This window comes from Falco punctatus (genome assembly GCF_963210335.1).
Source record: "Falco punctatus genome assembly, chromosome: 6".
Taxonomy (NCBI): Eukaryota; Metazoa; Chordata; class Aves; order Falconiformes; family Falconidae; genus Falco; species Falco punctatus.
The window spans coordinates 60,788,818-60,802,386 of record NC_137585.1 but is presented as its reverse complement, the minus strand read 5'-3'; the positions used below and the strand labels follow the sequence as shown (position 1 = coordinate 60,802,386).

The following is a 13,569-nucleotide window of genomic DNA, read 5'->3' as shown; positions in this document are numbered from 1 at the left end:
TTGTGATATTCTGGCTTCAGGCTTGGGAAGCACAAGTATTTCTGCTTAGAAAGCAGATTAAATGAACATGTAAGTTCTCATGTTGTGCTTGGGGTTTTGTACAATATTTTCAGCATTAAAACATCTTGCCCTGATTAAATATTTACATCCTTTCTCCTTTCAAACAGACAGCTATGATCTTTGCTTATAAATGTGGTAGAGCAGAGTTACCCAGTGGTTACCAGATCAGAAAGATGGCAAAATGAGAATTCAGGATCTGGGTCTTGGACTGGGATCTCTGCACGTTAAATCAAACTGATGGTCTTTCTGGGATAACTGATCAGGCTTATATGCTTATAAGCTGTTTTGCCACTCCATTTCACTTTCAGCTTTCAGCCACCATTACAGTTGTACAACCACAAACCTCAATCATCCCATTGTACCCTTGCAGGGTCCCCTTTATGTCTCTTCCATGTGTTCCATCTTTTCCATTCTCTCTGAATCCAAAATGATTGTTATGAGAAAACAGGAAAATTGATTAAATTCTTATTGAGGAACAGCTAGTGCAGAAGAGCAGACAGTGCTTCTAGTGACAACACTTAGCACTATCTTAAATTTCATAAAATATTATTTATCAATAACTTAAGAAATTTAACTGTAATTTCAGTGACTGGAAGGCTGCAGAGTGTCTGTGTGCATGCACATATATCTTTGCTTGCCAGATCTCCTTCCTGGATTAGGGACATGGCTTCCATGCCTGGTGAGACCAGACAAGTTACCTAATGACCCCCTCTTTCAACCATGGAGCAAAGAGGGTGGATGACTACTGTTTTCTGTGGTGAAGACAACTCTGTTTAGTGGGGAATTTAGTACCAAAGTTGGACTTTGAGTATTCCTGGGTAAGGACCAAGACTAGCTGGAGCAGGGCTTATTTTATACTTACAAACCTTGGATACCATAATTTGCATATTCTAGTCCTATCCTTTACTAGATCTTCAATTCAAACTGCATGAGTGTTTGCATTTAGAGTTCAAGTTCAGATCCACCTCTAAACCCTTGCTTTTCTCAATAATATTTTCAACAATTAGTCCCATTGAATTGCAAAAGTATCTTGCTCTGTCTCTTTTAGCTCTCCAGGATTCAATACCTGTTAAGATTCATTGAATAAGGAAACTATCCTTAACAGTATTCACTTTCTATGATATATCTTGAAAGGAAATTTATTCACTAGGCAAACTTGGAAAGAAAAAGTCCATTGTTAAAATCTACATTTTCTGGTTTGAATCTAAATACCAAGAACTCTGTTGTAAACAGGATCAACAAAAGGAGAAAGAAAAGGAAAGACAGCATAGAAAAGGTTACAGGAAAATAGAGAAGCAGCAGTCATGCTCAAAAATATATATATACCTTAATCCCTTTTTGGGTAGTGTATTTCTGTCAAGCTGCATGCTGTTAAAACAAAAAAAATCCCTAAGGACATACAGTAAACAGGACTGCTCAGAATTACAAATTTTAAAGGTCTAGATTTGTGTGCATAACAGAAGGTCATTTAATGCTTTTTAATATAACTTTCATGATAAATCCCTGACTCATTGGAAGGGACAACAGAACATAAACTGCTGCACATTCATTTTTCATCTAGACATGCTCTGGGCTGGGTCAATAGTAATTTGGAGACTATCCAAGTCAGAAAGAAGTCCTTCCTTACCATTTCTAACCTTCCTACAGCTTCACCCTGCAATCTGTGTGAGAATCATATGGTCACAGTATGAATCTTTATTTTTCACAGTTGCCTATGATATGCCAATAGATTTCCAAAAGAAATTAAGGCTGTGGCACCTGCTAAGAGACAGCATGCCCTTGCAGAAGCCAAATGACAGCTCTGTGTGTAGAAATATGTGCTAAATATACAGGCCCTTGGCTTTCTGTTGTTGTGGGGCTCACATAGTAAGGTGATGGTGGGGACAATGAAAAGGGCACCAAAGCATCTTTGTTCCATATTCACACACACAACGGTGGCAGTGGCCGATTACTGGAATTCTATGGCTGTATTTTTCCTTATTTAAGCCCCATCACTAGAAGGGCATCCACTAGCATCCCTTTAAATAAGTGTCAATTGGGTGTTTCCTCATAAAGACTTGGTAGATTTATTCCTGACCAGTGTGGGTTAAATTTGAACTAGTTATCATCAAGTAAGTGTTGCACTGTTTTTTCCTTTAAGAACATAACTTGGTGTCACTGTATGGATTAAATTGCAAAATGGCTTTAGTAAGTTTCTGTATTACATATCATAATCACACCTCTGAGAGCAACCAGTTATTTAGGACTCTTCCTAGCCAAAAAAACTCTCAAGGTATTATTAAAGGTTGTTTCCTACTATGCTGGGGGTGCTGGACGCCCTGCTGTAGTTTAACCTTGATCAAAGTAGGTAAAGGCAGTTAAAACACTGTTGGCGTTAGCAATCCATTACCATCAGGGCTCAGACCAGCGGAAGTAACCCACTCTTACCACCAGGAATTTTTACAGGCAGTTTTACTAGTTTAATGAGGGCCTTGTTCTGCATGGGGAGAAAGCAAACAGTAGGAGAAACTTGGGAAGATTTCAGCACAGGCCCAGCTATCATGGTCCATAAGACTGGTTGGTAAAAAGGCAACATAAATTTGAATGTATGAGTCACATATTTTTTAGTTCCTTAGAGAGAACCTTTATGCACCTCTAAATTTCAAAACATGATCATAACAACATCAGTTTCTTCTGCAAATAATTCAAACATCCTAATGAACAATAAATTTTCTAATATTACTATAACTTGAAGTTCTATGTATTTCAAAATAATCTATAGCACACTATGTAAGAATAAAGGAGCCAATCTGTGATCCTTTAAAACAGTCCACAAGCCAAAAGTTATGTCAGTCAGGTAAACAGGCTAATAGTGACCACAGGATTTTGCTAAAAAACTTCTGAATTCAGTCACTCATGAAATAGGGGTGAATATTTCCTCAACATGACCATGGAGTTATTGCAATTGCATAAATGTGACTGTAGCAAACATTAATTCTGTGTTTTTTTAAATGCTAAATCTTGCAATGATGCTCCTAGATTTCAGAGAACTGCATGAAACCATTAAATATGGTTCCATGTAACTATTAATTCAGACCAATAGCTGCACACATCTTTTTAGTGTATGACAGCATTCCTCCACCAAAAGCTGGGTATATTACCTCTACAGAAACTGGACTTTCAGTAAATAGAACTGAACTGACCTCAGTGCTCAAAAGGTCTCCAAAGATGATATAAAAAAAAAAAAAAAAAGTCAGTCCTTTCCTGAAAGAAGTAATGCACACATGGAAATTTGTCTCTTTGGCTCAAAACAAATATCAATGTAAAGTGAGGCGAAGAATGTCATAGTATTCCTGGTATTTTCCTTTGCCCTGTCAATTGCAAAAAGCATTCTTGCAGGAAGATGCAGCCAGAGGTAGGCTGAAGTTATCAAGCCTGTATCTCCATTGCCTTTTGTTTATTTTGCTGTGCTGAAGCGGTCTGCGAGTTCTCGGGGGGAATTTACAGGAACCTTTACAGCTCTCATTTCCTACCTGTCCTGGCTGTTGATATTAACTTGGGAAAGGGCCATAATGCCATATCCTTGGACTATATCTAACTGCAGCAGAGCTGTTAGGAAATAAAATTACTGCAAGCTAAGAAACACCTAGGGAGGTCCAGGACAGGCTGGGCCAAGCTGATAGGGGTCTTATAAATGAGTTTCCACAAATGGCTGAGCACACAAGAAAATGGGATACACTGTTTCACACCTTAAAACCACAACCATCAACTATGATGGTAATTTAAAATAATTGAAAGTCTTGCAGAGCTTAAGTGGATTTCAATGCACTTTCATGGTCCTCAAAACTAAACATTCCTTTAAAGTAAACCAGAGCAAGCCAGTCATGTAATTAGAAACCACTTCCACTCCACTAATCTTAAAATGCAGCCATTATTGCTGATGAAGCCACTGTTAATTCCTATATTTCTGCATTTTTCATGCATCCTTTGCTGTGTCACTCAGACCAAGCAGAAGAAAGACACAAATTTGCAATGCCCAACAGCAATTAAGGGTTCAAAAGAAGTATTGGTGATGTGTCCACCTGGAAAATTTTATCAATTAAAGCAGTGATATTTCACCTATTAACCCCAGTAGATAATTTTATTTTAGAGTATAAATACCTGTGTAATTTATTTTAATCTCTTTAAATTGTTGTAAGACAAAATACATGTGTCCTCCCACACAGGGAGTTACACTGCTCTGGCAACAGAAGTAGATTTTTCTAAATAAATACTGCTAGTGCAAAAACCAGCAGAAGTCCTCAGGGAGATGCAAATTTTCCTGAAAAAGCAAATATTTTGAAGTATTTACTGTACCTATATTTTAGTTATTACAATGCAGAAGAATCTCATTACAATGTAAAAGAATGACACAAAATTTGCTGGAGTAAACTTTGACACTATCAATGCAGCAGTTTTCAGGGAGCCCTGTGTTTATGCCATACCATTGCTTGGGTGTGGGAAACATCTGATTATCTCTGGAGGAGTGTGTGGGCAAATGTAGCAGAGACATTGCAGATTTGCTGTCTCCATGGCAGGTGACTGCTTTTTTGAGGCAGTCAAGGGCCACTCCCCTTAGCAGGAAACTTAGATGCGCCCTGAGATTCTGTTCACATTTTCTGGGTTCTTTCCAGTTACAACAAGTCTTTCCTGAAACTTGATGTTCCAGTCTTCAAGTTAAAGCCTTAACATGAACAAGTAGAATGGGGTAACTTCTTTCTAAGACTTATACGTGATACTTCGATTTTCAAAATGCTGGGAAAAATGCTTTGTCCCAGCAATGGCACTACAACCCCCCCAGACACTGTCTCCTTTCTGCAAAATAGCCCCACCATTTCCCATTTTGTATCTGTTCAAATATATCCTGCCACTATATCCTTTCAGGCTAATAAACCTTTGATCTCTAGTCTTTGATAAATTTACCAACAGTCAAGCCCCTTGCTTTATTTCCCTCATATGCTTATGAGACTGTTATCTGAAATAGCACCTAAAGCTTTACTAAGTTCAGGATTTCTTATGGTATCTATTAATTCCTTGCGATGACTCACAAAGCCTGTTTTCCTGCAAATGAATTAAATTAGTCTTATTTAAAAGGCTGCTCATGGCTAACCCCATGTTATCTGTTACTTAACAAATTTTGTTTAATATCCTCTGTATCTTCCCAGGAACGAAGGCCAGGTGGTCTCGCCCGTAATCCCCTCATCCTCCATCCCAGCTCTCCTTCTCACTCCTTCCTCAGCATAGACCCTTTGAAACCTCTTTTCCAGTCCTAATGACTGCTGGGTTATTTCAGCCTGTGTGTGAAGCAGGGAAGTGAAAAGTTCATCAGGACCAGTAAACTGGAGTAATCTTTAACCTTTTTGTTCCCTCTTAGCATGTTTGCCATTAGTGATGTTTAGCTATCAAATTGCAGTTAATGCTTCAACGAAGCAAACCCATATGTATTTGTATCATCTGTTATTAGCTCTCCATTCTCTTTTAGTTTGCCCTAGGCTTTCTCTGCATAGACCTATGTCGCTTGCCAGTTGTATCTCATTTTGTGCTTTGGTCTTTCTGATTTTGTCTCTACATTTTATGAGTACACCTCACTATACAGACTGCTCACTCAGTCTTTTGCAAGCTCTAGAGTAACTGAAGAAAAAGGACAAGCCTCTTTGCAGATAATTTCTTACGCTGTGCCAGGCTACAACTAGTATTGCCATGGGCATCTCAAATATAATCTGAATTTACAAAGGAAAAAGGGCATAATCTGCTCCCAAACATATGTCTCTAACGTTGCAAATCAATGTTTTTGTTGTTACATGTAGGTTTTACTGTATAAAACAGCCTAGAAATAACACAGCACTTGTAACAGACCTTTTAGAAAAGTCAAACTGCAAAAACCCTATTGGGGCTATAGTTCAAGAAATGACACCATTTTCCACCATTTTCTCTAGGTATATATATATTTGTTCTGAGGACAGATCAACATGATAAATGGCTCTCTCTGGACTCAATCATAATATCCCCACATGGACAAATCTGAAACTTAAAAATATTGCCAAAGGCAAAGTATTTGGAACCACTGAAATTAAGTCACTGAACAAATACATAAAGTATTAGTAGTGGGGGTTCCTCAGGAGCTTATGCCAAACCATTAACATTTTAAATGTGATGTTTAACATCCTCTGTATAAATATGATCTTTGGCATAAATTCATACTCTTCCACATCATTCTATTGACCTCACCATTCATATATGTAGGACTTAAAATTAGTGAAGTTTTTTATAAGAGAAATATTTATAATTCTAAGAAATATTTATAACAATCTAAGAAATATTGTCACATTCAGTTCATGGCACACATTGCAAATTACTATTTAAATATTAAAGGCACAGTGCAAACTACAACTTACTCATGTATCAGGGTGTTTTTAACTACTGTTGTTATCAGGCATTATATTGGTACACATATGTTTTATAGTGTTGAAATTATATTAGCAAGAGGTGTGATTTTAGCTGATATAGTAATACTTATGGATGTAACATAAGAGAATGAAATGTGTGGAGAGTTTCCATCTAAATTAGGCAAATTGTTGTTTAGGATTTTGGTTTTGTTTGTGTGTTTTGGGGGGTTTTGGTTTTTTTTTAAAGCTGATTCACTGAAAGTGAAATATTTCCATGGAAAGGATTGGTATTGAAAAATCTCTGGGTTTCTATAAAGGAAAAAAAAAACCCAAAGCACTTTACATTGTCTATGAAAGATCTTTTTTCCTTTAAATGATTATGTTGTTAAAACAACTAAATTTAAGCTTAAAATGTCTACAATATTTCTGACTGACTCAGAGTAATTTTCTTTTTTGGATCAAAGGCTAATGAAATGGTAAATATTGACTTTTCAGTCCTCATGTGAGATAAGAGTTTCATTGTCAAATCTTGAAAAATTTCGCAGGAGATGAAAATTACTTAGTGCCTAGCAAAGATTATTTTTTTTTCCCTCTTGCAAAAGGCAAATAAATGATTCCCAATAATAATAAAAAAATAATCTTGGTACAACAGTGCCAGGGTGGTTGGACCTCTTTATAATGTAACTTTAATGGTAAAACATCTGCATATCAAAAAGGTCTTTAACAGACCAAACAGAGGAAATAATTTTCTTGCTTTTCTTTGTCTGTTCCAGACACTTGCCAGGACTGTGCATATAGCGAGGGTGTCATTTGTAAACTGGCTCCCTGACGGTGAAACTGTATTTTAGTAAGGATCTGTGTAATGATTACCGTGTAAGAAGCAACTTGTCAGGATTGAGTATTTTAAGGCAAGACTGGTCGGCTGAAGGCAGGGGCCCACCAGCTCTGTCTGTGCTTTGAGCTAACGGGAAGAAAACTGATGGGGTCCCACTGCTGAAGATTTGTTAGCAAGAAGGCAGCGATACAGCTTTATAGCTGACCATTGCTGGGGCAGCAGGTACATCCAGCCTGCAGGAATCATTATGTGGCTGCTTAGATTTGCCTTTAATTAGACAATTTTCCCCTTTTCTCTGGTTGTTCGTCAGAAGAAGGGAACCAAAAAAAACTTCTCAAGATAGAAAAAGTGCTTGTAAAAACTTAAAAGGTAGTTGATTCCACATTGAATGCCTTTCAGCTTTCTTTTCTTCCTTCCTTTTTTACATAAAGGCCTAAGCTGCTAATTAAACAGTGTCCCTTTAGGAAAACAAGGTGGAGGGTTTATTATTTTTTTGGCTCCTGTCCTTTTGCCTCTCACTGTTTCGTGGTCACTGTATCTATAGGCAAGCTCACCTTTCCGAAAGAGTAGATCTGACGCTTCCAGTCCTCATGAGCAGGCTCTGAACCTCCTGAGTGCTTGTTGTCAGTCCAGAGAGAGAGCCATGATGGCTAAGAGGAAGGTCAATAGACTCGGAACTGGTGTGAAGGCTAGTCATGGACTGGTAACTTGGTGTGTCCTTACTGCCCGCTGAAGAGCTGCTCAGGTTTGCAGCCCACACAAGACCACCTGATGTGAAAGAGTGCACTGAGGCAGGACTGGAAGCCAAGGAGTGACTTAAGCTTACAACATCTGCATTTAAGTCCGAAGGTTTACTGAAGAGGGGGCTGCTGCTACCACTTTGCCCACCTGCACTGCCCATGCTGCCTGTGCCCGAGGATGGCGATTCCAGGCTGCCTTGCCGTGCCAATGTGGTACTAGGGCTGGGCATTGCCGATGTGGGTTTCACACCTTCAGTACTGGGTGCAGAGGCAGCTTTACCACTTGCCTTGGCACCAAACAACCTAAATGTAAAACAAATAGCTTTAGAGAAACTGATAGCCACATTAAACATTCATGGCGTAACATCCTAAGAGCCAAACTACACATTTGTAATTACTGCTACTAAAATCATGCCTACCTAGTTGATCAATCGCATCACAAAATTAAATTCACTCAACCATATCAGAATAATCAGGGTTTGTTTCATTAGCAACAGCTCTCATTCACTCCTGTTCAGATGCGCTCTTTGCACATACAGACCCTCCCAGAGAGAGGTAAAATAATCACATTTTTGTCTTATTAGTGCATAAACAGATTACACTTTCACCCAAATTCAGTAATTAAGCATTCCCATAGCTAAATCATTAGCTTTTAACCCCCTTACTTCTCAAATCAGCCAAAACTATTACAACAACCACTTGCAAAATCCTTCATAGTTTAGTAAACATCTAAGTATTTGTTTTAAAATTTCCCTCTTGTTGTTCTTTTGCACAGATGGTCGTGCAGTCATCGGTCATGTAGTAACCATTCAGACAGAATAAACTGCACCAGAGCTAAATGGGCTCAGTTTGCCTCCAAGAGCAGTCAGGACAGAGGTGTATTTCACATAATTGCTTCCAGCAATTCTAGAGAAGACAATTCTACAGTGATGATAAAACAATAAACTCCAAATCCACTAAAACTCTTGAAATAAAAGGTCATGTGATGACTTAATGTCTTACTGGAAATATTTTAAGGTGAAGCTCGTTAATTAATAAGAAATGAATGCAAAACTTGTCGTGATGTAAAGTAAGCAAGGCTAAACTGTAAGATTCCATTTTACATATTACCAAGCCCACAAAAGTCAGCGGCAGCTGCCCAGCGGCCTGGAGATGCTGTTTTGGTAACCAGACACAAGAGGGCACTATTGGCTTTTCTCTAACAATGCAAGCGCTCCAGCCCAATTCGTACTTCAGTTGCGGCTTCTAGAAACGTTACAATTAAAATTTACTTCGCTAATGTTTGTGATGAAAGATGCAACAAAGCTGCTAAGATAATGAAACGTTTGTAGCTGGAGCTGCCAATAACATGGAGCAAATATTTTATTATAATCTACAGAGCTCTTGGGTTCTCCAACCAGGCTTTGGCATCGCCTCTTCCAGTGACAGAACGTGCCTGAACACAGCATCCTTCTTCCTTTTGGGAGTTTATCAGAGTATTGAGAGGAAACTTCTCATGGGCCTGAACTTACAATCATAGATTCTCTCAAGTTGGAAGGGACCCATAAGGATCATATAGTCCAACATCTAACCTTCAAACTGTTGTTACAGGAATGTGCCTAAAATGCTCAAAGGTCAAGGAATAGCCATTTCAGATCTGGGAAGGTCTTTAGGTGTTATAGAAATAAGTGTTGTGTGAAAAACTATTACCCTTTTTGGGCTTTTATACTTGGTTCTCTGTTTGTGGCAAAATACACCATGAAAAACCTTTTTGCCCAGTACTTCCAACACACTGAAAATCCTTGCCTTATGTACTACAACGTCAGGAATTCACAGACAAGCACTAACCTTCGAAATGTGGGGGAGGCGATATCTGGGTATTTGGATCCTGGCTGTCTAAGTCCTGGTGTGCCAGAGGCGCTCGCCGAAGTTGGGCTGGATTTGGGGGAACTGGACAGTGAGACACTCTCTGAATCGGACACAGCCACTTTCTCTTTTTCCTTATCTGTCTGGTTGATGGTGACAGGGCTGGACCGCCCAGACCCGATCTTGCTTGGCTCTCGCAGCTTGGTGGCAGCAGCACCCGCAGACTTGCTGCTGACATTGGAGTCGATGCTGCTGGTGCTGGAGCGGTGGCCGCCCCTGCCGGGGATCCCACTGCCACTGGATTTTGATGGGCGAGGCAAACTTCGATACTGCAGAGTCGTCTTTGAGTTCACGTGCAGGACACCGTCATCCTGGTTCTGGGAACCATCTAAGCTTGTTTTCCGCCCTGCGCTGGTCTTCCCACTGATGGCTGAAGATTTTGGCATTTTTCCTAGAGTCGCTGACCCACTTGTGATGGTTGCTCCACTTGTGGTGATTATGGTAGAAGACCCCATCCCAGACTTCTTGAACCCAAAGGACCCTGTAGCAGTTGATCTCCCAATGCCAGAGGGAGGCTTCTTTCCTTCATCGCCACTGCTTTTTCCTGCATCTGATGGAGAGCGCTGAATGGAGGCTCCTTTCAGGGGAGTTTTTACTTTTTCTGAAGCTTTCGCATCATCTGTTTTTCCTAAATAAATTTACATTTGAAAAGGTCACTTGTGTTTAAGCTGTCATGTCTCAATATATATTTTGAACACTATATAGTTAAAATTTGGAAATGAAAAAATACACATTTAGAAAAATCACCCAAAGAAAACCAAACAATTTGGTCTTTAGTCCCCCGTCAGCAGTCAGTAGCAGGTACAATACATTACAGCTAAGTATTAAGTATCAAAAGCTTGACATTCTCTTGAGAACTTCCAGTTTTATATATAGCTGGAGAATATAGAGTAGAAAACCATCCCTGATGAACTAAAAATGGTGGATTTTTTTCTGTTCATAGTATTTCTAGACGTAAGAAATAATATTTGAAAATAAAACATGACATGTAGTTAACATTTCCAGAAGTATGACATTAAGTATGCATGTAGAAATTAGTGGTACTTACTGAATTCTTTGGTTTCCACTGATTTTATTTTTTAAGCTTATGACTAAGTTTAACCTCGTTTTAGTTAAACAAACTTATCAAGGAAAGATTATGTTATCACAGTATGAATCTACTTGATCTATAAAGATACCAATGACATGAGTTAAGTCTTTGTCATATCCCTGATATCTTCTCAAGATTTTTGATTTTCTGAGAGACTGTCTTCAGTACTGCATAGACACATACTTAGATACCATATTTTTCTACCTAATGTTATTGTGACATTCAGAAAGGTTTAAATAAGACATTCTCTTCTATCATGAAAGTAAATACCCTCTTCCTATTTTACAAACAGACAAAAAATGCCATTTCTCTTCTATTCTAATTTCTCTTCAAGCATCTATTGCATGCTCCTAATAAGGAACAAGTACTCAGCATAACGAAGTTTTTAGTTTGCTCTTCAAATGATTATGGAAGTTTTGGAGGTGGGCGGCTAATTTCTCTTATAAGAACTAAACTGTAATGAAGAGCAACACCTACAAGTCAGAAAAAAATCTACTCATGTTTTATCCAGTCCAGTTTTTATGCTGCACAAACACCCCCCGCCCCAAGATATCGATCAGACTCCTACACAGCAAACACACAGATTATTAGTATATGCTTAAAAAATAAAGGCCTCAGTTCTGTGTTGCACAGCGGCTGCCTGCTCATCTTCAGCAAAACAGATTTGGAAGCTTAGCTTGACATGCAGGAAACCTTTTAGTATCTCCTTTTTTAATTGCTAGTAGAGGGGTGTCATTTCTGCATCCATATAACTACTACCATGGCAATGCTCCTCAGGGATCTTATAGACCAGAGGCTGACCATGTTTAGCAGTTGCAAATTGCAAAGAAACAAGAGATGCGCACAAAGGATTTGAATTTGTTCTGATGAGACCTTTGCTAGTTGCCTTTACAACTGGGGATTAAAGCATGCTCATGCAGTATTTCATCAGAACATGACAAAGCTGTAGAAAATGTCCTACAAAGAATTGCTGTTTCCCTAGTAAAATGATGGATTAAAGTAAAGTGTGTAAAAAGTTATTTTTTAACTAATTTTTAACTCTTAACAGTGGTCTATAGAATACCTGCAGTGTCTGGAATCTGACAATTCAGCTTTAGTTGAGAAACACTAATTCTGAGTCCTCTCACTTGAACGTTAATTCTTTTTTATCTCAACTTCTAATATTTGGCCATTTCTATACATATGTTCAATCATCAAAGGTACAGACTTCCTAGAGATCAAAGATAAGGCATAGATGACTCCAAAAGTACTTTTAAGAATTCCTTAATAGAAGTTGAAGTACTCAAATGATAGTAAAACAAACTGCAATCACAGATTTTGTTATGGGTACATTCATGTGCAATTAATAAATTACTAGTATGCAGTGTAGCAAACTAACAGCTATAGAGATGAACAAGTAGTGTTAGTACATTATTATAATCTTGGCTTGCAGTCATTTATGAGAGCTACCAATATGCTTACAGTTCCTCACGTCTGTCACGCATCTATTACATCCACTGATTATTTTTAGCCCACTGAAGATTCCTTACCGCTTACAGATGAATTCTAAGTGTAAATCCTTAATTTTCAATGCTGTAATCTGAACTACAGAAGTTTCCTACCCGGGGTCTTGAGCGCACTTGTTCCTGCTTTGTGCCTGGACTGAGTTGTTCCTACTTGTGCAGTCATGCCTCTCCTCCAGGATCCAGTTTGTGAAACAGAGAGAGATGCTTTCTGCCCTCCCTTCTCTGACTCTTCAGACAGCCCCGAGGGGAGGCATTTCCACTTGCCACTGCTGTCTACGCTGCTGTCAAAGTCTTCCTCTGGTTTCTTCAGTTCTTCAGTGCTGCCCCAAGTTTCACTGTCTGTTACTGAGCGCTTCTCTGAATCCGTCTTCAGCTACAAGAGATTTGCATGGGAAATGGTCAGTCTCAGCATCTTCAGTATTTTCTGATTTCTTAAATCACAGGGTGGTGGGGAGAACAAGCATGATGGTTTACTTGTAGCAAGGGCCATGGAAACTTCCCTTCTAAAACATTAGTATCCTTACCCGAAAAGTCTAAAAACATTCCCATTTGGGGAAGACTTTTTATTTATTTATTTTATTTTTAAAAGGTTTCAACTCTCCCTCACAGATAAACCATAATGAAGTGAAACTTAATTTACTCTAATCATCAGTGGTGATACCCTATGGTTCCTCAACTCACTCTGAATTTCACAAATGAATCTCTGTGCTGAGAGGTTTTATTAAAAGCTTGAATCAGGGAATTCCTAAATATACTACTAAAATCACCTCAGTCTGGTTTCTTGCCTTTTCTTACCCAAGCCTTCCGCTGACTGAATCAGGAATATTGCTCCAGCAGCTCTGAGTGTGCTGTGCCACCAGTGAGCAAGGCTAACATCTTCAGCAAAATTATCAGCATTACAGCTGATGGCTTTCCTACTGCTTTGCCTCCACTGACGTGAATTGTTTCCCACCAGAAACTCACTCTAGCTTTGTCAGCTAGCAGAGCAGCTAGGAGAGAGACTTATGCAAGCCCTGCCCACCAGAGGGGT

General features: G+C 38.9%; 1 protein-coding gene across 10 annotated transcripts in view; it reads right to left on the bottom strand.

The window, feature by feature from the left end:
• NAV3 (neuron navigator 3) overlaps positions 1-13,569 on the bottom strand; it is a 494,512-nt gene that overhangs the window by 130,701 nt on the left and 350,242 nt on the right. For 6 of the 10 annotated variants that reach the window (XR_013928956.1, XM_080392484.1, XM_080392485.1 and 3 more), the window contains 4 exons: positions 12,636-12,912; positions 9,867-10,572; positions 7,854-8,342; positions 1,387-1,428 (listed from right to left, as the gene is read on the bottom strand). Coding sequence is in view for 9 of the 10 variants with exons in the window: in XM_080392484.1 (XP_080248610.1) it covers positions 1,387-1,428; positions 7,854-8,342; positions 9,867-10,572; positions 12,636-12,912 (1,514 nt within the window). In the remaining variant the exon portion in view is untranslated. The remainder of the gene's footprint in view (positions 1-1,386; positions 1,429-7,853; positions 8,343-9,866; positions 10,573-12,635; positions 12,913-13,569) is intronic. The other 4 variants (XM_080392483.1, XM_080392481.1, XM_080392486.1 and 1 more) reach the window with 4 other exon arrangements.